A 24,180-nucleotide genomic window follows, 5' to 3' on the forward strand; every position below is an offset into this window, starting at 1 on the left:
GTGTTTGAATCAGCTTTGCTTGACAGTATTCTCAAGCTTGCAGTCATCCCTGTTGCTTGTGCACCTTTTCCTACCCAAATTCTTCCTTCCAGTCAACTTTGCATTTAATATGCTTTGATACAGCACTCTGTAAACAGCCACACCTTTCAGTAATGACCTTCTGTGACTTACCCTCTTTGTGGAGGGCGCCAGTGTTTGTCTTCTGGATCATTGCCAAGTCAGCAGTCTTCTCCATTATTGTGGTTTCAAAGAACAAGAGATACCCGGAATTTATACTGTAGGGATGGTCATTAATTGAAACTCAAATGTAAATATTCTAATATTTTGAGATACTGATTTTTGACTTTCATGAGCTGTAAACTCTAATCATCAAAATTAAAACAAAAAAACTTTTGAAATGTTTTACTTTACATGCAATGAATCTAAAATATATGAAAGTTTCACTTTTTGAAATAACTTACAAGAAAAAATGAACTTTTTCACGACATTCTAATTTATTGAGATGCACCTGTATATGAGGCCAATTTGAATGTGTTTTTTGTCCATGTTATTGTTTGACACACAAAAATCATAAGTCGGGCTGCTTAGAAAAGTAATTGCACAAATCTCCTCAGTGATACAAGAGCTGTATTTTATTTTTTAATTTTTTTTGTGGAAAAAAAAACTTTTATTCAGAAAGGATGCATTAAATAAATTAAAAGTGAGAGTAAAGACAGTTATGAAAATACTATTTTAAACAAATGCTGCTCTTTTGAACTTTCTATACTTTTCAAAGAATCCTGAAAAAGTATCTTTTTTTTAATCAAAAATATTAAGCAGCACAGCTGTTTGCAACATTGATAATAATAAGAAATGTTTCTTGAGCTGCAAATCAGCATATTAGAATGATTTCTGGAGTAATGGCTACCGAAATAAATGACAAAATATATCAAATACATTAAGTTTTCTTTATTATTTAGTTATAACATTTTACAATATTACTGCTTTTGCTGTACTTTTGATCAATTGCAGCAGATGAGCATAAAATATTTCTTTCAAAAACAGTAAAAACATTTTTTACAGACCTCAAATTTTTTGAATGGTAGTATATGTATCAAAATTACAATTAATTATAAAGAAACACATAAAATTAAACATGAAATTTTGAAGCAGAAAGACTAAAATAGTATTTTCTTGTACAAACCTGATTTCAAAAAAGTTGGGACACTGTACACATTGTGAATAAAAACAGAATGCAATGATGTGGAAGTTTCAAATTTCAATATTTTATTCAGAATACAACATACATGACATATCAAATGTTTAAACTGAGAAAATGTATAATTTTAAGGGAAAAATAAGTTGATTTTAAATTTCATGGCATCAACACATCTCAAAAAAGTTGGGACAAGGCCATGTTTACCACTGTGTGGCGTCCCCTCTTCTTTTTATAACACTCTGCAAACGTCTGGGGACCGAGGAGACAAGTTGCTCAAGTTTAGGAATAGGAATGTTGTCCCATTCTTGTCTAACACAGGCTTCTAGTTGCTCAACTGTCTTAGGTCTTCTTTGTTGCATCTTCCTCTTTATGATGCGCCAAATGTTTTCTATGGGTGAAAGATCTGGACTGCAGGCTGGCCATTTCAGTACCCGGATCCTTCTACGCAGCCATGATGTTGTAATTGATGCAGTATGTGGTCTGGCATTGTCATGTTGGAAAATGCAAGGTCTTCCCTGAAAGAGACGACGTCTGGGTGGGAGCATATGTTGTTCTAGAACTTGGATATAGCTTTCAGCATTGATGGTGCCTTTCCAGATGTGTAAGCTGCCCATGCCACACGCACTCATGCAACCCCATACCATCAGAGATGCAGGCTTCTGAACTGAGCGCTGATAACAACTTGGGTTGTCCTTGTCCTCTTTAGTCCAGATGACATGGCGTCCCAGTTTTCCAAAAAGAACTTCAAATTTTGATTCGTCTGACCACAGAACAGTTTTCCACTTTGCCACAGTCCATTTTAAATGAGCCTTGGCCCAGAGAAAACGCCTGCGCTTCTGGATCATGTTTAGATATGGCTTCTTTTTTGACCTATAGAGTTTTAGCCGGCAACGGCGAATGACACGGTGGATTGTGTTCACCGACAATGTTTTCTGGAAGTATTCCTGAGCCCATGTTGTGATTTCCATTACAGTAGCATTCCTGTATGTGATGCAGTGCTGTCTAAGGGCCCGAAGATCACGGGCATCCAGTATGGTTTTCCAGCCTTGACCCTTACGCACAGAGATTGTTCCAGATTCTCTGAATCTGTGGATGATATTATGCACTGTAGATGATGATAACTTCAAACTCTTTGCAATTGTTCTCTGAGAAACTCCTTTCTGATATTGCTCCACTATTTTTCGCCGCAGCATTGGGGGAATTGGTGATCCTCTTCCCATCTTGACTTCTGAGAGACACTGCCACTCTGAGAGACTCTTTTTATACCCAATCATGTTGCCAATTGACCTAATAAGTTGCAAATTGGTCCTCCAGCTGTTCCTTATGTATACATTTAACTTTTCCGGCCTCTTATTGCTACCTGTCCCAACTTTTTTGGAATGTGTAGCTCTCATGAAATCCAAAATGAGCCAATATTTGGCATGACATTTCAAAATGTCTCACTTTCAACATTTGATATGTTATCTATATTCTATTGTGAATAAAATATAAGTTTATGAGATTTGTAAATTATTGCATTCCTTTTTTATTCACAGTTTGTACAGTGTCCCAACTTTTTTGGAATCGGGTTTGTAAAATGTACTCCCAATAAGTCAGTCTGTACTATATAGCCAGTCAAGCTATGCTTTTTATTGTATTTAAATAAGCATATTTGATATTTTGGTAAGCGAGTTATGTACACAATTACAATTATTATGAACTACAAAACTATTTAAAATGAAGGCGTATTTAATTTATTATAACTGGTAATAATTACACTGTAATAAAGACTACAATTATTATAGCTTACAAGCCTAATACATCTGAGGTATTATTGCCTACATTGCTACTGTAAAGTGTGTTATTTGAGCAGTAAATCATCTATATAGGGGGACCATATTTTAAATTAAATGCTGATCTACAATTCTTTTTCAGTGTCCTTGTATATATGCGAGGAATTTTGCTGGTTTTACATAATCATGGGAGGAGTTAGATAAATTTGCACAGACAAGGTTGGTGAGTGACTTTAGAAGGATTTTAGACTGAATTTACAGTCTGTTTGTTGAGTTTTGGCCTGTTCTTTTGCCGGTGCGTCTCTCTGCATAGCTATCAGACATTCAAGGAGGCAACATGAATTACTTTTGTCATTTCCTGGAGTATCCAGTCTAGACAGAGAATCCTCCAACCTCCAGCAGAGCCAGTTGAATACACAATACACGGTCTATCTTTAATTAGAGGCCAGAACTGACACATTACAGAAATGCACGACTTCTACCCCTGTAACAGGAAACTCACAGCCTTAAACATAGCTTGAGTACAAAATCTGCCATGACTCACATCCTTGAAAGCAACTTTACAGATGGTAGTGTACTTTAATTTGGGTGGAGACTGGACACAAAGTAGGTGTTGACCTTTAATTCTTATTATAGCTTTAACTAGTTCCTCATGGTCACATAACAAATAAAAGCATTGCGTGATACTGTAGTAACTCTATTGGGCAAAGGATGTGAGAGACACATGGTATGAAACTCTGGGCCAAAAGAAGTCCGCATAATTAGGCTTCCTGCTTTTAGGCATAGTCTTTGTGACCTGAATATGCCTATGATGCCCTGAAATGCTGTCTATGTAGGCAGTTCATTAGATTTTGCCTGATTTGAATCCATTTTTAACTTACTCTATAGATTTTGGATCATGTAGACACTGGCTTACACTTACTCTGCAATGGGAACATTGAAGATCTGGGAGACTAGTTACGACAGGAAGCTCCTCCAGCAGTTCTGCAGTCAGAATGAGTTGCATTAAGAGCAAACTAGTGTACATAGCCTTCAGGGGGTAGACACTTTGATGTTGAAATAAATCGTTATATCGCCAAGGGACTCATGATAAGCTGATTTGAAATTAGTAGTATGTGTCAGCTATTAAAGTGACCTGTCAATTATATGCTTTCAAACTAACAGAGTTCAAATAGACAGCAAAATGTGTCAGTCTGTGGCAAATGTTCTGAAGAAAATTTTATTGAAACTTGCCAAACAAATGGCCCGCTATGGCATATCACAAGAGGAGGAGAAAATAAAAAACAGTAATTAAAACATATCTTCATTTCTAATTTTTTTAAACTTTCAATTTGATACAAATATTAAATTTAAAAAATAAATAAATGTAATACATCTTAATATAATATAGCTGGATATAATGCAACTTTTGCTTTTATCCCATGGCCTTCAGTCAAGTTGATTTTTGTCCATTCATATTAAAAATTTTGGCCTTTTTTTAATGCTAAATTGAAAAAAATCTGGGGCCTCATTTATAAAACACAATCAGATTTGATCCTTAATTACACATTAAAATTGAGGAACCAATCAGGATTTATAACTTATGTGAAAGTGTTCTTATGCAGATGGCAACTGAAGAGCATGCATACAAACTTCACTCTTATATACTAGTAATAAAAGAAAACAACATTGTTTATTTAAATGTAAAGATAAATAAAAAACACAGCATGCATTAATATTATTGTATTAGCAAATGTGCATATTGTGATAATTACGATATTAAATTGCATTTGTTCACACTGTTCACTTGAATTTAAGATCTATTAAGTGGGATGCATTTAGGAATATTTTCTCTGTGTGCAGATCAAACAGAAAGTAAAAACATTTAGGATTTTGTTCAAATACTTTATTCAAAGTATGAACAATAGTACCAGTAAACAACTAATTTTGGCAGGACTCTCAGTCAAAGCACTTATATTAAAGGCCTCTAGAGCCCTGAGCAACGAAGAAGCTATGATAGGCTTAATTAATGACTTAATTTCATGCATTTGGATGACTGTTTTTGACAAGTCAAAGGATGCCTTCACCCCATAAAGTCTGTTGCCATCTGTTAAACACACTGGAAATCCCTATTGACATAGCAGTCCTGTGGGAGTCATTAGGTCTAATGAGGGGCTTTAATGGTCAAAAAATATCAAGTCATTTAACAGGACCATGAACATCAGGATGCGAACACTAATGACTTATAACATTCCCAAATTCCAGGATGAAACTGTCTCCACACACACACACACACACACACACACACACACACACACACACAGCTAAACGAGTCAAATAGAGCCCCAGTTCCATGAACACCAGAATGAAGACAAAAGGTGATCATGGATTCTGCATCTTTTTCTACATATTTGTGAATCGTTTTGGTAAAGCTGTAATTTCTATAATTTTAGTCTGCAATTTTATGTTCATTTGCTAATCACTGGTCTGTTTCAAGCATCAAAATGACAATACATTATGTTGGCTTGACAAAATTACAGATCACTGTTGTACAAACTTTTCTCAACACAACTACTTTTTTGACTGTAACAAATTTTCAAGCTACATCCACCAAACCCTGCAGTTATTTTATAAAACACTTTTTATTATTATTATTAAATCCATATTGTATCTGATCAGCAACTTCTTATAAAAGAGAGAATGTGAAACAATTCAAAGGTTTGAATGTTACCATGATTCGCCATGTTATTACTGCATTTCCCCTTTGTCTTACTTGAAAAATTGAGAAATTTTAAATTTGAATTTTGAAAATTCAACCTCAAAAAAACATACAAACAAAACAAACAAAAAAAACCTATGCTGTAAAATTCATACATATTTGTCTCAACATTGATAAGGAATGTCAGGTAAGGACATAAAATCTTAGAATTACCAGTATTAAACACTTTGGAATTAATGGAATTTAATTAAATTCCTTTGAATTATAATTCATGATTGAACAAAATCAGTACAAATGTATGAACACTACATATTTATTTTTAATAAAACATCAAAACAACATATATATTCATATACACATTTCATATTTATCAACAAAATTTAGTTACGAAAAGTGTGTGAGATATGGGGGAAATGACTATATAACTTTATAGATCATTTTAATAAAAGTATGTTTAACACCTTTTGGTACTCCATACATACTTGGGTACAAAATGAACTGAAATACGAAACGTGTAACTTTTTTTTTTTTTTTTTAAATGCTATCTACTAAAAAATAACTAGGAAATCTGAAAAAAAAAAAGCATTTAAAAAGTTTTGTTCCTTTAATAAAAATTATGAATTAAAAAAAAAAAAATCTCGTATCTCTTCCGGGTCAAAAGAGTTAAAGCATTCAAATGACATAAGGTCTATACAAGCTTACAACTTCAAAGCCTTTTAAGATCAAGCAATGCTTTGTCAAGCCAACATCAGAGTTTTCCAAAGAGTACAGTGACAAATATGAACCTGATATTACTGTCATACCTGTTGTGCATGACTTAAGGGCACTTTCACTGCAGATACACTCGAAACTGGACAATATATATCTGACAGAAACACGCTACATAATTGACCTGCGCTGAACACGAGCAGCAGTCAGATGAGCAGAAGAGGCTGGCCAGAGAAAACAATGAGCAACAGACGCGCTTACATAACACACCCAGGCAAACTCTGTTCTACTTCATCCCATTGTGTGTGTGTACAGGTGTGTGGCATGTCTGAGTCGCCTTATGAGGTAACAATACCACAGAAAGTCATCCATAACCAAACAAGCAGGCTTTCATCTCTACTGTTCAAAACAGAACAACTACAAATGACGCAAGTGATGAATACAAATGCATAACATTTTAATGTCATTACATGGAAATATTATAAAATGTATAAAATTCACATAAATGTAAACTTCCATAAAAGTTGGTTAACAGTTTCTTAAGTTGTAGTTCACATATTATAGCTTCTGCTGGTGAATATTCAGTGTATTATTAATTAACAGTAGAAGTAAACAGCTTTCCATTATTGAATGGAACACAATTCATATTTGCATTGTAACAACACCCTATTATGATGGCCACTTGTTAAAATGAGACACACTTAAGTCTTAAAGGGACAGTTCACTCAAAAATGTTAATTTTGTTATCATTCATCATCGTTCCAAACCTATAAATCTTCTGGTCAACTATCCTTTAATATCTAAATAGCATACTAACATATATATTACAGTGAGAGTAGTAGTTAGTATGCTATTTCTGCTTACTACTGCATGCATAGGGCACATGTGTGAAGTTGTAACCCAGTACTTCATTTTTAACCGGGGAAACCGGTCCATATCGAACGCAAGGAGGAGAACAGGAGACCTTCTTTTGATCCTCCAGTGAACCTTCAGAAGCTTGTATATGAGTGAGATCATCTTCTTCAGATCTTGTATTTCTGTTTCCCTCTGTCACTGATCACACAGATGTGCTGTGAGAGAGAGAGAGAGAAAGATCGTAGTAAGCTCTCAAGAGAACCACTGCACGCTAAACACATCACGAGCACAGAAATGTACAAAGATGGTTAGATGAAAACAGAAATTAAACAGAAATCCATTAACAAAGCAGGCTTGGTTATCAGGGGAAGCTGATCTTCAAACTGAAAGACAACCTCAGAAATGGAGGCTGAAAGTAAAATCAGTTGTGTCTCACAAAAAGATGCTCCACTCTTGGTTGATTTCAGTAGAGTTTGGCGTTAGTTGTCGCTAAGCTAACAGTTCAACTCATTAATAAGCATAAAAAACACTATTTGTAAAATACTCTACAATTTTACTTCTGGGTATATGAGATTTCCAGACTTTTTGGTTAACTGAAGCCTAAAATATTTACTTGAAGTTCCCCCTGAGACATTTTTCCATAATTTAACACATCTGTTGTCATTTAATATTCAAATCACATGCAGTTAAACAAATAAATATTTATATTAATAAAATATTTTTCTTCTTCACAAAATGTTTTATTTTGATTATTTTTATTTTAAAATTCATTTATTTTTTTATAATTTAATTACACTACCTTTGAAAGTGTGCAGTGAGGTCTTTCCTGAACAAAAATACCTTTTTTTTAATCATAATCTGGTATTTAAATATACATGGGGCCCATTTTTATATATATATATTTGTGCATTTTATTGCATTCCAGGTATGTTTTTATTTTTTTTTTAATTAATACTTTTATTAGCAAGGACACATTAAAATTCATCAAAACATCCATTTTAGATCATTTTATTCATTGTGCTTGCAAGACATCGTGCTGTGAGTGTTCCTATATGATGCCTGAAAATGCTGTCTATGTGGGCAGCTCACAGGATTTCAGAGCGGCGTTACGGTCTATGATGTATGCATGTGAGAGATAGATACTAGATTGTTGGATAATTGAGTTGAACAGCCCAGGGCATTCTCTGAAGTGGGTGTCATTTTTCACAACAGCTCACTTACCCCTAGCAACCGGGCCTCCAAATGGAGACAAATGGACAACTGTGCAGCTGTGCAGCTGCAGAGAGACTCTTCTTCCCTAATTCTCGCAGTGCTAATGCTGTCTGTCATTTCACGCTTTGGGTAGACATTACAGGCTCGGCGCAGTAATACGTCACTGCAGTTCTAGCAAACAAACTCGCTTCTGCTTCAATGAGAAGTTCTGCATATGTTTCTCGAGCCGCTGATCTCACACCAGTTGTCGCGTCCAGACTGTGAATATGTAGACACACGGGGCGAGTCCTTCGTCTGGGGATATTCTCACATTAAGCTTCATAAAACTCTTTGACAGGAGTGACAAACAACATTTGAGTACACTTTTACAGACTGAATGAACCTATCAAGATGTCAATTTCAGTCAGTGTAACAGTTTAAATGTTGATAAACAGGCACTTACATTGAGATCTCTGAAGTATTCGTTGTAATCCAGGGCATAGCCGACCACAAAACGATTGGGGATCTCAAATCCAACATCTGGAACAAATATCACATGTGAATGAAATGAAAATGTTAATCTTTTGGGATGTCTTGATGTTTCAGACTAATGTTTTTGAGGGAAAAATCAGACAACAGAGTCTTAACCCTGTAAACCCTGTAGAAAAATCACAGTTGTTTAAAAAAAAACAACGTAAAAAAGGTTTGCACATGTGTTGAATATCATATTTGATACATCAGGCTGTTATGGCTCATATAGTATGATATAGTGAGAATATGGAGAAGGAAAGGCCCTCAGTTGTATACAGAGATTGATTCAAAAATATGCAGTTTTGTGCAGTTGTTGATATTTATATGGACAAAAACGTAAGATGAATTTCTGATTGTAATGTACAGTGAGGAAAATAAGTATTTGAACACCCTGCTATTTTGCAAGTTCTCCCACTTAGAAATCATGGAGGGGTCTGAAATTGTCATCATAGGTGCATGTCCACTGTGAGAGACATAATCTAAAAAAAAATCCAGAAATCACAATGTATGATTTTTAACTATTTATTTGTATGATACAGCTGCAAATAAGTATTTGAACACCTGAGAAAATCAATGTTAATATTTGGAACAGTAGCCTTTGTTTGCAATTACAGAGGTCAAACGTTTCCTGTAGTTTTTCACCAGGTTTGCACACACTGCAGGAGGGATTTTGGCCTCCTCCACACAGATCTTCTCTAGATCAGTCAGGTTTCTGGCTTTGAGCTCCCTCAAAGATTCTCTATTGGGTTTAGGTCTGGAGACTGGCTAGGCCACGCCAGAACCTTGATATGCTTCTTACAGAGCCACTCCTTGGTTATCCTGGCTGTGTGCTTGGTCATTGTCATGTTGGAAGACCCAGCCTCGACCCATCTTCAATGCTCTAACTGAGGGAAGGAGGTTGTTCCCCAAAATCTCGCAATACATGGCCCCGGTCATCCTCTCCTTAATACAGTGCAGTCGCCCTGTCCCATGTGCAGAAAAACACCCCCAAAGCATGATGCTACCACCCCATGCTTCACAGTAGGGATGGTGTTCTTGGGATGGTACTCATCATTCTTCTTCCTCCAAACACGTTTAGTGGAATTATGACCAAAAGTTCTATTTTGGTCTCATCTGACCACATGACTTTCTCCCATGACTCCTCTGGATCATCCAAATGGTCATTGGCAAACTTAAGTCGGGCTGGACATGTGCTGGTTTAAGCAGGGGAACCTTCCGTGCCATGCATGATTTCAAACCATGACGTCTTAGTGTATTACCAACAGTAACCTTGGAAGCGGTGGTCCCAGCTCTTTTCAGGTCATTGACCAGCTCCTCCCGTGTAGTTCTGGGCTGATTTCTCACCTTTCTTAGGATCATTGAGACCCCACGAGGTGAGATCTTGCATGGAGCCCCAGTCCGAGGGAGATTGACAGTCATGTTTAGCTTCTTCCATTTTCTAATGATTGCTCCAACAGTGGACCTTTTTCACCAAGCTGCTTGGCAATTTCCCGTAGCCCTTTCCAGCCTTGTGGAGGTGTACAATTTTGTCTCTAGTGTCTTTGGACAGCTCTTTGGTCTTGGCCATGTTAGTAGTTGGATTCTTACTGATTGTATGGGGTGGACAGGTGTCTTTATGCAGCTAACGACCTCAAAAAGGTGCATCTAATTTAGGATAATAAATGGAGTGGAGGTGGACATTTTAAAGGCAGACTAACAGGTCTTTGAGGGTCAGAATTCTAGCTGATAGACAGGTGTTCAAATACTTATTTGCAGCTGTATCATACAAATAAATAGTTCAAAAATCATACATTGTGATTTCTGGATTTTTTTTTAGATTATGTCTCTCACAGTGGACATGCACCTACGATGACAATTTCAGACCCCTCCATGATTTCTAAGTGGGAGAACTTGCAAAATAGCAGGGTGTTCAAATACTTATTTTCCTCACTGTAAATCAATGAGATCTTATAACAGTATGGCAGAATACTTCTAGAAAATGCATATTAATATCAGTTGTCACTCTATATCTCCTAATAAAATGTCTTAGTAAGAGGATATGATCAAATCTCTGTAGTTTTTATTAGCAAAAAATATATGTTGTAATGCAATAAAATTAACAAATAAATGTTCCTCAAAAGCCCGATGAATCACATTTGATACTTGCATTCAAGTAAATGCTTCAGTCCAGTAAGTTTTCATCTTGAAATATACTAACAATATAAAAGTTATTATGTTTACTTTACAACAATTAGTAAAGATTTCACAGCAAAAAGACACGTGAACCACAAACTGAAGGTGGACATTTTTACAATTATACTAAAAGTCTCGATAACACTTTAGTATAGGACCAATTCTCACTATTAACTAGTTGCTTATTAGCATTCCTATTATTAACATATTGGCTGTTTATTAGTGCTTATAAAGCACATATTCTGCATGATCATATTCTACATCCCTAATCCTACCTAATACCTAAACTTAACAACTACCTTACTAACTACTTTATAGGGTTACAAGTATGTTATCCATTATATTAGTTCAATATTATTCATATACACTTGCATTATATATGTATTGCATTAGATGTGTAATCATCACTTACAGTCTGGCAGATATCCTGTCCCACTGGGCACCTGTTTCACCAGCAAACTGTGACAGACACAAAACGAGCCCCCCAAAAACACTTAATATGTGCAAGTTTTCTTCAAAAAATATTCCCACACACACTCCTGCACTGACTGGCTAAAGAAGGTGACTCCACAAACGCAGAGCTCAGGCCCGTACTGGTCTGTCAGTCTGTGGACTCACCCAGCTACTTTGATCATCTTGGGCCTGAAGGCTTCAACGTGATCCAGCAGAGTCTTCATTGTCTTTCCTGTGTCCACGATGGCCTGAGGGAGGAAAGACACTGAGATGAAGCCTGTCACACACTATCAGCTTGAGAAGTACACTTGACAGGACTTAAGTCATCTTGGTTACTGCATGAAATCATCACATCTCAAAGGCACAAAATAAACACTAAAATGCGTGTGTTCGCTGTTATGTACTGTTAATAATCATCATCTATAAAAGTCACAAACACAGTTTAAGTTGAATTCACTGATGTAATAGCAAAAATATTATATTATATTATATTTCAAAATGTTTTTGAAGTCTCTTTTGCTCACCCATGTTGCATTTTTTTATTAAAAAAATAGTACCATTTGACAAGTTTATTATATTATCGTTGAAAACAATCCTTAAATCTTTTATTTATTTGAAATAAAAATCCTTTGGAATATTGTCAGAGTCTTCACTGTCACTTTGGATCAGTTTAATGCATCCTTGTTGAATAAATGTATTATTTTATTTTTATTATATAAGTGAAAATAGCATATTTTCTTAGCGATACGTGCTATTTACACTAAGTGCAAATAGCAATGGATTCTATTTACACTATATTAAAATAGCAGGATTTTCTGCTATTTATACTACTTATTGCAAATAGTGGCAATTATCTGCATCTCAGTATTGTAGTACATTATAAAACAGTTTGCAATAATAACGTATTGAGTGTTAATTTTAATTTTAATTCAAATTATTAAATGGATGCCACCTTTTTGGGACAATACAGCCCTCTGTACACCTACCCTAACCCTACCCGATACTTTATTTTTATTATGTGATTTGAAATTTGAAAAGGTCGATCATGTCAAAATGCATACTACACACGTTTTACCATCTGCGCGACTAGAGCTGACGACTGTTGACTGTCTTTTGTTATGTTGACTAGCCCAATCACATGTTGGTGGGCGGAGTTAGTGTAAATAGCCTCTGCCAACAAGGCGGGCTATTTGCACTTAGTAATTATTTTTTTGTTCACACTTTATTTTAAGGTCCAATTCCCGTTATTAACAAACCATTAACTTCAATTTCTGCCTCAAACTCCTAATTGGCTGCTTATTAATAGCTAGTAAGGCAGTTGTTAAGTTTAGGTATTGGGATTAGGGATGTAGAATATGGTCATGCACAATATGTGCTTTATAAGCACTAATAAACAGCCAATATGTTAATAATAGGCATGCTAATAACCAACTAGTCAATAGTGAGAATAGGTCCCTATACGATAGTGTTACCATTTCTTTTAACAAAAAAGTAAAAAATAAATAAGTAATAATGCACACTTTTGAACTGTATCATATTACAGAATGCTTACACATGCAAATATAATTGATTTAATTTAATTTTTTACAGAAATGTTAATGTTGTACTTTTGCGCTTTTGTAGCTGTATCAGACCGTGAACAAAGAAAATCAAATGTATTGAAAACAAATGTACACAAGAAAATGTAGGGCACATATGGCATCATTAAAAGTGGCAAGCTAGCAAAAATGGCAATTAAGACTAAAACAATCCTCTGGTTTCTAAGTCGTATGGCATGAATGCAGTTTTTTTGCTTGAATAAACAGAGGCACAAAATGGTACATGATTGACTGACCTCTGAAATGTTCGAGCATATTGAGAGAGTGGGGCAGTAAGCGGGGGAATCTGCTATAAAGCATCTGAAAGGCCTTTATTTATTTGAAAGGATATTAAAGTGACAGAGAGTGAGTTTATCCAAACAGACAGCAGACGTACCTCCACAATCAGGACGTTCTTCAGGACATGCGAAGAGACACAGAAGATAAGACACTGAACGCTCAGGATATATCAACATCTCAATATACTCAGTATAAAAATAACCCACACAGACAAGCAGCAACAATTCAAAATTAGCGCAGTACTCAGACTAGGTCAGTATAATGGTGGGCAAAGGACAAAACTGAATTACAGTAATGAGAATCAGCTCTGGCAATAACAGGAATTGCAAAAACAACTTGGAAGTAAACCATCTGGATGCACTGTACTAATGAGAATTTGTGGGACTGCGTTCCAATATTTTGAATATAATTTCTTTTGGGGTAAAATGTGTCCTGTTTTCATTAGATTTACCCATGAGCTATATTGTTGCCATTTTTTTTTTTTTTTAACAATATGCCATTTTTTAAATGAAAAACAAAGACAATTTGTATAAAATCTGTTTAAATTATTGTGTGTATACCATCAAACAAACAAAAAAAACTACACCGCTTTATGAACTCTATTTCCCAGCATGCTATGTCCTAGTTAAAAACAGAGGGAATTCATTTTAAGGGGGGAATAAAAAGACAAAAGATGTTTTACTAAAGAACTGTGTCTGTATCACACTGTATCACAATCCTGAGCTCTGCTGGGAAATCCAATTACCTGAGCAACTGAGCAGATCAATCCTCTTACTGAAGAATTAGACATTATAAACCTTTGACAAACTCTAACCTCTCAGTCATGTCTATCACAAGACACACGCACACATATTCAGAATCACTGCACTTTACCAGGAACTGAAGGGAGAAAAAAGTTGGGTTTAAAATCCATTATAAATTATAGTTAATAATGAAATAAAAGAATTTAGAAAAATATGGGAACCATTAAATAAAAATTAATACAATTACATCGACAAAATAGTATTATTATTATTATAAAAAGGTTTTAATGAAGGGAAATTTGTAAAATGACATGATAATTTTGTAAAAGAATACAGGAAAAGAAAATAGGCTGCATATTTATATTAGTCATCACCATAACTTTTTTTTTAATATTAACTCTTTTTACAATTTGAAAAATGGTTTACTTGTTTTGCTTTGTCACTGTTACTATATTATAGTCAAATAAAAAAAATTAAAAAAATAGTAAGTTGGACATGTCTACAGAAATGATATGAATGTGAATAGAATGTTATCATATATATAGATGCATCTCAAAAAATTTGAATATCGTGAAAAGGTTCATTTTTTTGGAACTTATTTCAAAAAGTGAAACTTTCATATATTCTAGATTCATTACAAGTAAAGTAAAACATTTAAAAAGTTTTTTTGGTTTTAATTTTGCTGATTAGAGCTTACAGCTCATGAAAGTCAAAAATCCAGTATCTCAAAATATTGGAATATTTCCTAAGATCAATTAAAAAAAAAAGGATTTGCAAAACAGAAAAGTTCAAGTTCTTTAAAGTATATTCATTTATGCACTCAATACTTGGTTGGGGCTCCTTTAGCACAAACTCCAGCATCAGTGAGGTGTGGCATGGAAGCGATCAGCCTGTGGCACTGCTGAGGCACTATTGAAAATATCCCATAGATTCCATACGGAGTACAGGTCAGGCATGTTGGCTGGCCAATCAAGCACAGTAATATCATGGTCAGCAAACCACTTGGAAGTGGTTTTGGCACTGTGGGCAGGTGCTAAAGTCCTGCTGGAAAAGGAAATCAGCATCTCCATAAAGCTTGTCAGCAGATGGAAGCATAAATTGCTACAAAATCTCCTGGTAGACGGCTGCATTGACTTTGGACTTGATAAAACACAATGGACCAACACCAGCAGACGTCACGGCACCAAAATCATCTCTGACTTCAGAAACTTCACACTGGACTTCAAGCAGCTTGGACTCTGTGCCTCTCCACTCTTCCTCCAGACTCTGGGACCTTGATTTCCAAATGAAATGTAAAATTTACTTTCATCTGAAAAGAGGACTTTGGACCACTGAGCAACAGTCCAGTTCTTTTTCTCCACAGCCCAGGTAAGACGCTTCTGACGTTGTCTCTGGTTCAGAAGTGGCTTGGTAGCCCTTTTCCTGAAGACGTCTGAGCGTGGTGACTCTTGATGCACTGACTCCAGCTTCAGTTCTCTCCTTGTGAAGCTCTCCCAAGTGTTTGAATCGGCTTTGCTTGACAGTATTCTCAAGCTTGAGGTCATCTCTGTTGCTTGTGCACCTTTTCTTACCCAATATTTTTCCTTCCAGTCAACTTTGTATTTAATATGCTTTGATAAAGCACTCTGTGAACAGCCACCCCTCTCAGTAATGACCTTTTGTGACTTGCCCTCAAGTGGAGGGTGTCAATGATTGTCTTCTGGATCATTGCCAAGTCAGCAGTCTTCCCCATTATTGTGGTTTCAAAGAACAAGAGATACCCGGAATTTATACTGTAGAGATGGTCATTTAATGAAACTCAAATGTATATATTCTAATATTTTGAGATACTGGATTTTTGACTTTTATGAGCTGTAAACTCTAATCATCAAAATAAAAAAATTAATTAAAAAAAACATTTTTGAAATGTTTTACTTTACATGTAATGAATTTAGAATATGTGACCCTGGACCACAAAAAACAGTCTTAAGTGTAATTATTTTTTAATTTATACATCATCTGAAAGTTGAATAAATAAGCTTTCCGTTGATGTGTGGTTTGTTAGGATCGGACAATATTTTGCCGAGATACAACTATTTGAAAATCTGGAATCTGAGGGTGCAAAAAAATCAAAATATTGAGAAAATCGCCTTTAAAGTTGTCCAAATGAAGTTCTTAGCAATGAATATTACTAATCAAAAATGGAGTTTTGATATATTTACGGTAAGAAATTTACAAAATATCTTCATGGAACATGATCTTTACTTAATATCCTAATGATTTTTGGCATAACAGAAAAATTGATCATTTTGACCCATACAATGTATTTTTGGCTATTGCTACAAATATACCCCAGCGACTTAAGACTGGTTTTGTGCTCCAGGGTCACATATATGAAAGTTTCACTTTTTGAAGCAAAAAAAATGCACCGTTTTGTTTTCCCTTTTCTTTTGCATCGTGACATTATTTGGCCAGGTTTCAAGAGATTTCTTTACCTTTCCACTCAGCGCAGACAGGTTCTCTGCTCCTTCTATGTGAAGAACTTGAGTTGACTGGTCATTCTGGTGAGAAATCAAGATTGAAAACAGAAGTCAAATATTACTAGCATTATATTTACTATTTCATTAAAAGGAAAAAAAAGAATGAATCAAAATGAAAATACAAAGGAAAAAAACTTTTAGTAGTAACAATTTAGTACACATTTCCTGGGACCAATGTGTCTGGAAAGACTTAATATTTACTATAAAAGTGTCAAGACATCAGATCAAGTTAGTGTCACAACTGTTATTATTAAATTAAGTGGATGCTTTCCAGACAAAGTGATTTAGTGTACAATAAATTAGTTATCCTAGATTCCCCTGCATGGCTTCAACAAACACAGGCTTTAGTTGAAAAATGTCAGCAGAGCTGAAAAAAAAACACACCCTCAAAGCTGATATGGAAATCAACTGACTTCACAATCTCAGAGGCTGAGCTGAGGTACAGAGCATGACAAATATAAAGTCATGTCGCCCTCTGTTGACTAAATACATTCAATACAGCCAACACTCATCAACAACAGAACATCAGAACAAACACACTGAAACTGACAAAAATGCCTCAGGTATTTAAAATGTTGCAACTTAGTAGATTTTACCTTTTTTTTTCTTAGCCATCATTTTGTAGGCTATATATTTTAATAATATATTAAATTAATATATTAACTTGATATACCATTTTACTCTAGGCCTTTACAGACATTTTAGTAACTTATTAGGTCTTTTGAACTTAAACTGTATCATCATGGTTTACACAAAAATATAAATCAGCACAACTGGTTATAAACACTGATAATATTCAGAAATGTTTCTTGGCTGGCTCGGTTTTGGTTGCATGTCTGACTTCACACAGCAATTTACACGCAAGAAATTATGCAAGCAGTGATTCATTATAATCATGAAGGCATGCTGAGAAAATCACAAACAAAGCGGCATTTGTAAAAGAAAATATTTGTGTCCACGTGCACATGTGTGAAAGAAGCTTGTGATTGATCACATGATCGAAGTAGTTTCATGCTGTAGGAAAATCATTTTCAATTTGCTCTACATTCAAATTCTGAGAAAAATGGAAAAACAGCATCTATGGAATAAAATAGCAGAGACAGAAAGTTCAAAAACCCCAAACTCCATGTGTGCTCACCAGGTAGCTCTTGAGCCGGATGAAGTCCACCCTCATGGGAAGGGTCTTGTTGGAGTTTCGGCACAGGACTTTGATGCAGTCCACCAGGTCAGCGCAGAACTGATAACCTCCCTTCAGCACGCACAGCACCACGATGTCATGATCGCCAAGATCATCCATGATATTTCTGGCCAGTCTCTCTGTCCTGGAAAATCCCATGACATTGTCCACTTTGAACCAATAAGTGTTTGTTTTTCAGAAAATAATTAAAACAATATCTACATAAAATGAAATAATCCTTCTTGTCATCATAAATTAGAACAACGCCTGAGTGAATCTAATGGGAATTTTCCAACAAAACATTGATTTACTATCATTTCCTGTGAGATTTCATTGAACTGTCAACAGAACAAGTATTGGTACTAACAAAGCTTCACTGGTAAATCCTAGAAATGACTAATGATAAAGTGGCATCTTACTCTTGTCTCATATAATTATTAGCTATCTTTTAATATGGCTGATTTTTCATTTCACTGGTAAAACTTGCAATCAAGACTAAAAACGATAAGCTAACAAGCGTGTTATGTAAACGCCTATCCAAAGTCAGTGATAATTGTTGTGTAATTACAAAATGAATCCACACGCAAATGAATTGTCATTAACTTCTCAAAAAATATCCATTTTAGCATAAATTTGCTTTGTTAATCTCAAAACTACTTTAGCACAAGTCCATTAAGAAACATTGTTTTCAGTATAAATTATGCTGTAAATGACTGTAGTTCTAAATATTGCTGCCAAAAGTATTTAAAATCTAAAAAAGTTTAATCTATACAAAACTCAAATGCATTGCTGAAATGTTTGGAAAATCTAATATGAATATGCAGCACTAAATAAAGTCAGTTTATATTAATATAATAAAACATGCATTTACGTTTGTTCATACGCAGTGGGTTCCAAAAAGTCTGAGACCTAAAATCTAATTTAAACCTGTAATAAGAATAATGATCTATTCTAGTCGGTCTGCACGGTGGACGTCATCGGTAAGTGGTCAGATGAGTCTTTAATGTCATTTGCAGTACCTGTCCATGATAACACCGTGTGGGATGTAGACGCACTCCAGATCCTCGGAGTAATGCTCGGGAAAAGAGAACAGGTCCAGCGGGTAACCGGGCCAGTCATCTGGGATCTGTGAAGCACAGCTGAGTTGAGATGAGACACATGCATTTGTTTTAGGTTTTTTTCACGTGTTGCAACGTTGCAACTGCGTGTTGGCTACTTTTACAGTGTGCTCACAAAGTTACAATGAAGTAAAGTTGAATTATAACTTCGATGCTTTTCATTTATTTACGAGCGCACAAACCACTATTCCTTTATCCGCGTCTGTTTGTTTGCATTCTTGTTCCCGTCCTGCCATGTTGGATTCTTTCAGCTCGTTGATCCAAAAACCACGAATGAATCGAACTCTTCTCGCGTGCTCGTCTGTAGTGCTGCTGATGACGACACCCGCCATGACGTCACCGGCAGCGCACAGGATGGGTGTCACTAGACTCACCGCCGCGCGAGAATCAGTATGTGGCCTCAAGTCACAAAGTTTAGTGCAATCCCCAGCTCTTGTTCAGTATTATTTGAACAATGGAAAACAGCCTGTTTGTTTCCTTAAAAATATGCATCACAGATGAGGTGTAGGCCGTAACATAGTATCATATGAGTTATATTACAGCCCACTTTTTACTTTCAGTAATGAAATCCTTTGTTGTTTGACTGCTAAAATTACTAGAATAGCTTAATTTGTAAATTATATGGTTATCCACATACGTTTGGCCATACAGTTTATAAAAATTTAATTATACTGTATGTCGAAAATTATATATATATATATATATATATATATATATATGTCATCCAAATCACTGTAGTTACAATTTTCACTCAGAAATTGCTAATAAATTTCACTATCAATTATAAAGCAATAACATGTTGCCTAATACATTGAATTAAACCTGGAATTTTGAAGTAGAAAAAAAATATATACATTTTTATATAAAATGCAGTCCAATAATCTTTTTGTTCCCATGACAAAAAAAAAATCACGTGACAAGTTTTAAAAATGTTGTTATGAAATTGCATGTTTATTTAAAATGTTATAAATTTTTAATTAAAAATCATCAACTTGTAAATAATAAGCCTAATGCTTTAAGCATTGGGTTTGCATATTAAAACATGATGACAAAACTTTTTAGTGTTGGTCTTGTTGTAACGTAGATTGTTGTTTTTTTATTGGTTTGCAATAAATTTCTTTAGACAATTACTTTTCGGCCATGATGAGAACAACAACACTTCCACCTTGGTTTTTTCTGTTGGTATTAAGGGTTCTTTTTCTCAAATGATTGGTTTTCATCAAACATGAGGTTTTGTGGCCAAATTACTCCTGTTCCTCATGGAGGCTTTGGATGACAAACTTCAATATTGCATTGACATTATATTTTGAGGAGCTTCTTCCTTGCTGGCATCCAAATCTGTACAGGTGGGGTTTTAACAGCTTGAAATACGTTCACCAGACTTATAAGTCTCAACAACCCTTCTTCTGAGCCACAGACTTCTGAGCCCTTCTTCTGAGCCCATATCATTTTGTATATATATATATATATATAGTTAATAATATATGACTTCTGTTGGCTTTATTCTGAGCCAATTATATTTTTATGAAGACATTGTTTAGTGCCTAATAAGCCATTTTCCTCATGGGGATCATTTACTTGTCCTGGCAATAGACAATTTCAGCTTTTACAGTCCTCGTGGGGATATTTTGGTATCTTTTGCTATCCCACAATATAGACATAAAATCTGGAACAGATTTGGAGAATTGTAGCATTGTATCACTTGCTCACCAATGGATCCTCTGCAGTGAATGGGTGCTGCCAGATTGAGAGTCCAAAGAGCTGATAAAAACATCACAATAATCCACAAGAAAACCACACCATTCCAGTCCATCAGAGAAGCTAAATGCTTGTAGGAAACAAATGCATCACGCAAAGTTTTAACTTTAAACCATTGCTCGAGTCTTTAATCTGTTGTAAGGCTTCCTCCTGTAAAAAAACAACAACAAAAAAAACATCCATTCTCTGTTGTCCTCTCACATCAAAACCATTTATTTGTTTAGTACTCTTTTAGACTGTGTTTAGTGCTTCATCTGCTTTTTCAATGGAGAAAGTGATAGATAAAGGACTCTAATTAATGTGTTTTAATTATACATCTGTTTTAAAATGATAAGGTAATTCACTCTTTAAAAACACATTTTTACACTATTTTACAGTAAATGTCTTATTGTCATTATCATATTTATGTAAATTGTAAGGAAACTATTAACGATTAGCACGTTTTCAGGTGCATCTTTTACAGAGTAGGTTCAAAAAGGTTTAATGTCATCCTAATAATGTAAGGCTTTATGGCAAGCCGTTTTGACTTTTATTCATTCTCAGGATATGACTTCTTGATATCAACAATTACATTTTCACTAGTTAAAATGTTCATTCTTGATATCAGGAATTAGATTTCCACTAGTAACAATGGTTATTTTTGATATCAGCAATTACATTTCCACTAGTAACAATGTTAATTCTTGATATCAACAATTAGATTTTCACTAGTTAAAATGCTAATTGTTGATATCAGCAATTAAATTGTTGATATCAAGAATTAAATTGTTGATATCTGTAATTGTATTTTCACTAGTTAAATGTCACCATAGGCTGCCATTCAAAAACAATTGTTAATATCAAGAATTAATTTCTTACTAGTAACAATTTAATTCTTGATATCAGAAATACAATTCTTACTAGTAAAAATGTCTATTCTTGATATCAACAATTTAAATGTTGATATCAACAATTTAATTATTGATATCAAGAATTTAATTGTTGATATCAACAATTTAATTGTTGATATCAAGAATATAATTGTTGATATCAAGAATAGACATTTTTACTAGTAAGAATTGTATTTCTGATATCAAGAATTAAATTGTTACTAGTAAGAAATTAATTCTTGATATCAACAATTGATTTTGAATGGCAGCCTATGGTGACATTTAACTAGTGAAAATACAATTACAGATATCAACAATTTAATTCTTGATATCAACAATTTAATTCTTGATATCAAGAATTAGCATTTTAACTAGTGAAAATGTAATTGTTGATATCAAGAATTAACATTGTTACTAGTGGAAATGCAATTGCTGATATCAAAAATAGCCATTGTTACTAGTGGAAATCTAATTCCTGATATCAAGAATGAACATTTTAACTAGTGAAAATTGAATTGTTGATATCAAGAAGTCATATCCTGAGAATGAATAAAAGTTAAAACGGCTTGCCATAAAGGCTTAGCATACAAAACAATGCATCTTTAATATCAATGAGATTATGGAGGAGAAGAATGGACAAAGATCGCTTAATACGCCCATGAGAACATCCCGTTCCACCATCCCTTGTCTCTTGTCTCTCTTCACCCCACCCAAGAGTCGAAGACTGACAGGAGCGACGGCCATTCACAAGTCTCCAGTACAGTAACGAGGGAAAGATGCTTTTGGAAACAATCAGCCCCCCGCCAGCTCCGAGCGAGCATTCGTTACTGATGGGAGTAGTGAACGCTACAGTAACCCACGGCAGAAACAAACGATGCTGTAGATATTTGCCACAGTCGCTCCAAGATCTGCGAGGCTCGACGCGTCAGATCCACAGATGTGGGTGGCGTGGTCGGTGTGTGGATGTGTCTGATTGAACCATTAGAGTTGAGTAACTTTTGAGAATGCACGTCTGTTTACGTTGAGCTGAGGAATGGACGCGCTTAGGAAGTGAATGTCAATGGAGAATGTTCACGGTCCTCGTTGGCGTCGAGGCATGGATGCATTCCTGCTCTACCTTCTTCTGCTAGTGGGAATTGCGAAGGGATCAAATTATGGCTACGTGGAATGGTCTGAAAACGACAAAGATCCCGAAATCAAGGCTAAATATCCGCTTTACAGCACCGGGGAGACGATGCACCAGCAGCCGACCGTCTCCAGCACCGAGCGGACGGCGGTGGCGCATAAGCTCGAGGAGGATCTGCCGCGGGTGGTCACCGCTTTCCTGCACACGGGGGACTCATCCACCCTGGAGCATGTCAACTGCTCTCGGCGGTACGAGCTGAGCAGCCTCCGCGGTGGAGCTCACGCCGCCTCGCACTCCTCCCTCCACGGCGTCCTCGACACCATGGCGCACGCCACCAACTTCCTAAACATGCTCCTGCAGTCCAACAGCTCCAGGGAGCAGCATCTGAGGAGGGATGTCCAGTGGTACCACGCGCTGGTGACGAGTATGTTGGAAGGGAATCCCAAAATCCACCGGGCGGTGGTCACATTTCACACGGAGTCTCCCGAGGCGCCCGGTCCGCAGGTGTTCCTTCAGGCGACCAGAGGCGAGGAGCGCATAGCGCTTCAAGATCTGTCCAACACCGCGCGCCATCGCCTTAAAAACAGGACGTCTGAGTCCGACTGGTACAACGAGTTTCGGGACCGAAAGAGACCCCAGAGGCTGGCCAAAAGTCGAGGGTTTCCAGCAGCGCAGGGCGGATATTTTCTGGACAGAAGTCATGTTAAGTGGTCTGCGCCCTATCTAGAGTGCGAGCACGGCAGTTTTGTGCCGCACTGGCTGCTGACACTCTCCGCCGGTTTCTATGGTCTGAAGAATAACACGGCGCCGGAGTTTAGGTAAGACACTCTTAATGAACTTTAGCAGAAGTCACAAACATAAACACAGACTGAAGAAGAATTACATTTTGTTTCATATTTATGTAAGACAAATAGGTTTTAGTTTGAGCACATACAATAAATGTATTGTAATTTGAACATACACTATGACTATGCAGTAGCTTATATGTTTAATGCGAGATCAGTTGTTCACATACTCCATATGATTGTAGGGGAGACCGCGGGGCAAGTTGTCACTCACACTTAAAGTGGTGGCCAAAATGATTAGAACACTATTATTTTCACCTGCAAAAAAAAAAAAAAAAGGATTTAAGTCAGTTATTTCTATCATTTGCTGTAGTATGTCAGTAGGAAATATCAGTTTACATTTCCAAACATTCATTTTGCCATTGATTGTAATAATCCAGTGAGGTTTTTGTCTGACAACAGCCAGTGCTCCTCACAGAGATCTGATGATCATCATCCAGTCTGTCTGGAATCACATGAAGAAACAGAACAAACTGAGACAGACTCAATCCAGAAGAACTGTGGCAACGTCTCCAAGACGCTTCAAGAGTCATACCTGCATCTGAAAAACTATGTGCAAGTGCACCGAGG

At 35.9% G+C, this 24,180-nt stretch overlaps 2 protein-coding genes across 4 annotated transcripts in view; one reads left to right on the plus strand and one right to left on the minus strand.

The window, feature by feature from the left end:
• Window positions 1-6,057: 6,057 nt before the first annotated feature.
• On the minus strand, window positions 6,058-19,389 carry prtfdc1b (phosphoribosyl transferase domain containing 1b). 3 transcript variants are annotated; one of them, XR_009267739.1, is made up of 10 exons: window positions 19,195-19,385; window positions 18,914-19,020; window positions 17,856-18,039; window positions 16,673-16,738; window positions 13,553-13,570; window positions 11,744-11,826; window positions 11,538-11,584; window positions 8,886-8,962; window positions 8,453-8,737; window positions 6,058-7,446 (listed from the first exon to the last, which is right to left on the minus strand). XR_009267739.1 is itself a non-coding variant. In XM_058757098.1 (9 exons), exons 1-9 carry the CDS (start codon window positions 19,342-19,344, stop codon window positions 7,399-7,401), a joined length of 780 nt encoding a protein of 259 aa, XP_058613081.1. In that variant the 5' UTR covers window positions 19,345-19,381; the 3' UTR covers window positions 6,058-7,398. The 3 variants fall into 3 exon arrangements, 1 of the variants encoding a protein (XP_058613081.1); XR_009267740.1 differs by lacking the exon at window positions 13,553-13,570 and having other exon boundaries at window positions 19,195-19,389; XM_058757098.1 differs by lacking the exon at window positions 8,453-8,737 and having other exon boundaries at window positions 19,195-19,381.
• A 3,049-nt stretch (window positions 19,390-22,438) lies between these two features.
• Window positions 22,439-24,180, plus strand: part of gpr158b (G protein-coupled receptor 158b) — a 71,570-nt gene continuing 69,828 nt past the window's right edge. Inside the window, 1 exon segment of the mRNA XM_058757107.1 lies at window positions 22,439-23,583. Coding sequence (XP_058613090.1) covers window positions 22,694-23,583 — 890 coding nt within the window. The 5' untranslated portion in view covers window positions 22,439-22,693.

The sequence above is a fragment of the Onychostoma macrolepis genome, chromosome 02 (assembly GCF_012432095.1).
Source record: "Onychostoma macrolepis isolate SWU-2019 chromosome 02, ASM1243209v1, whole genome shotgun sequence".
Lineage (NCBI taxonomy): Eukaryota > Metazoa > Chordata > Actinopteri > Cypriniformes > Cyprinidae > Onychostoma > Onychostoma macrolepis.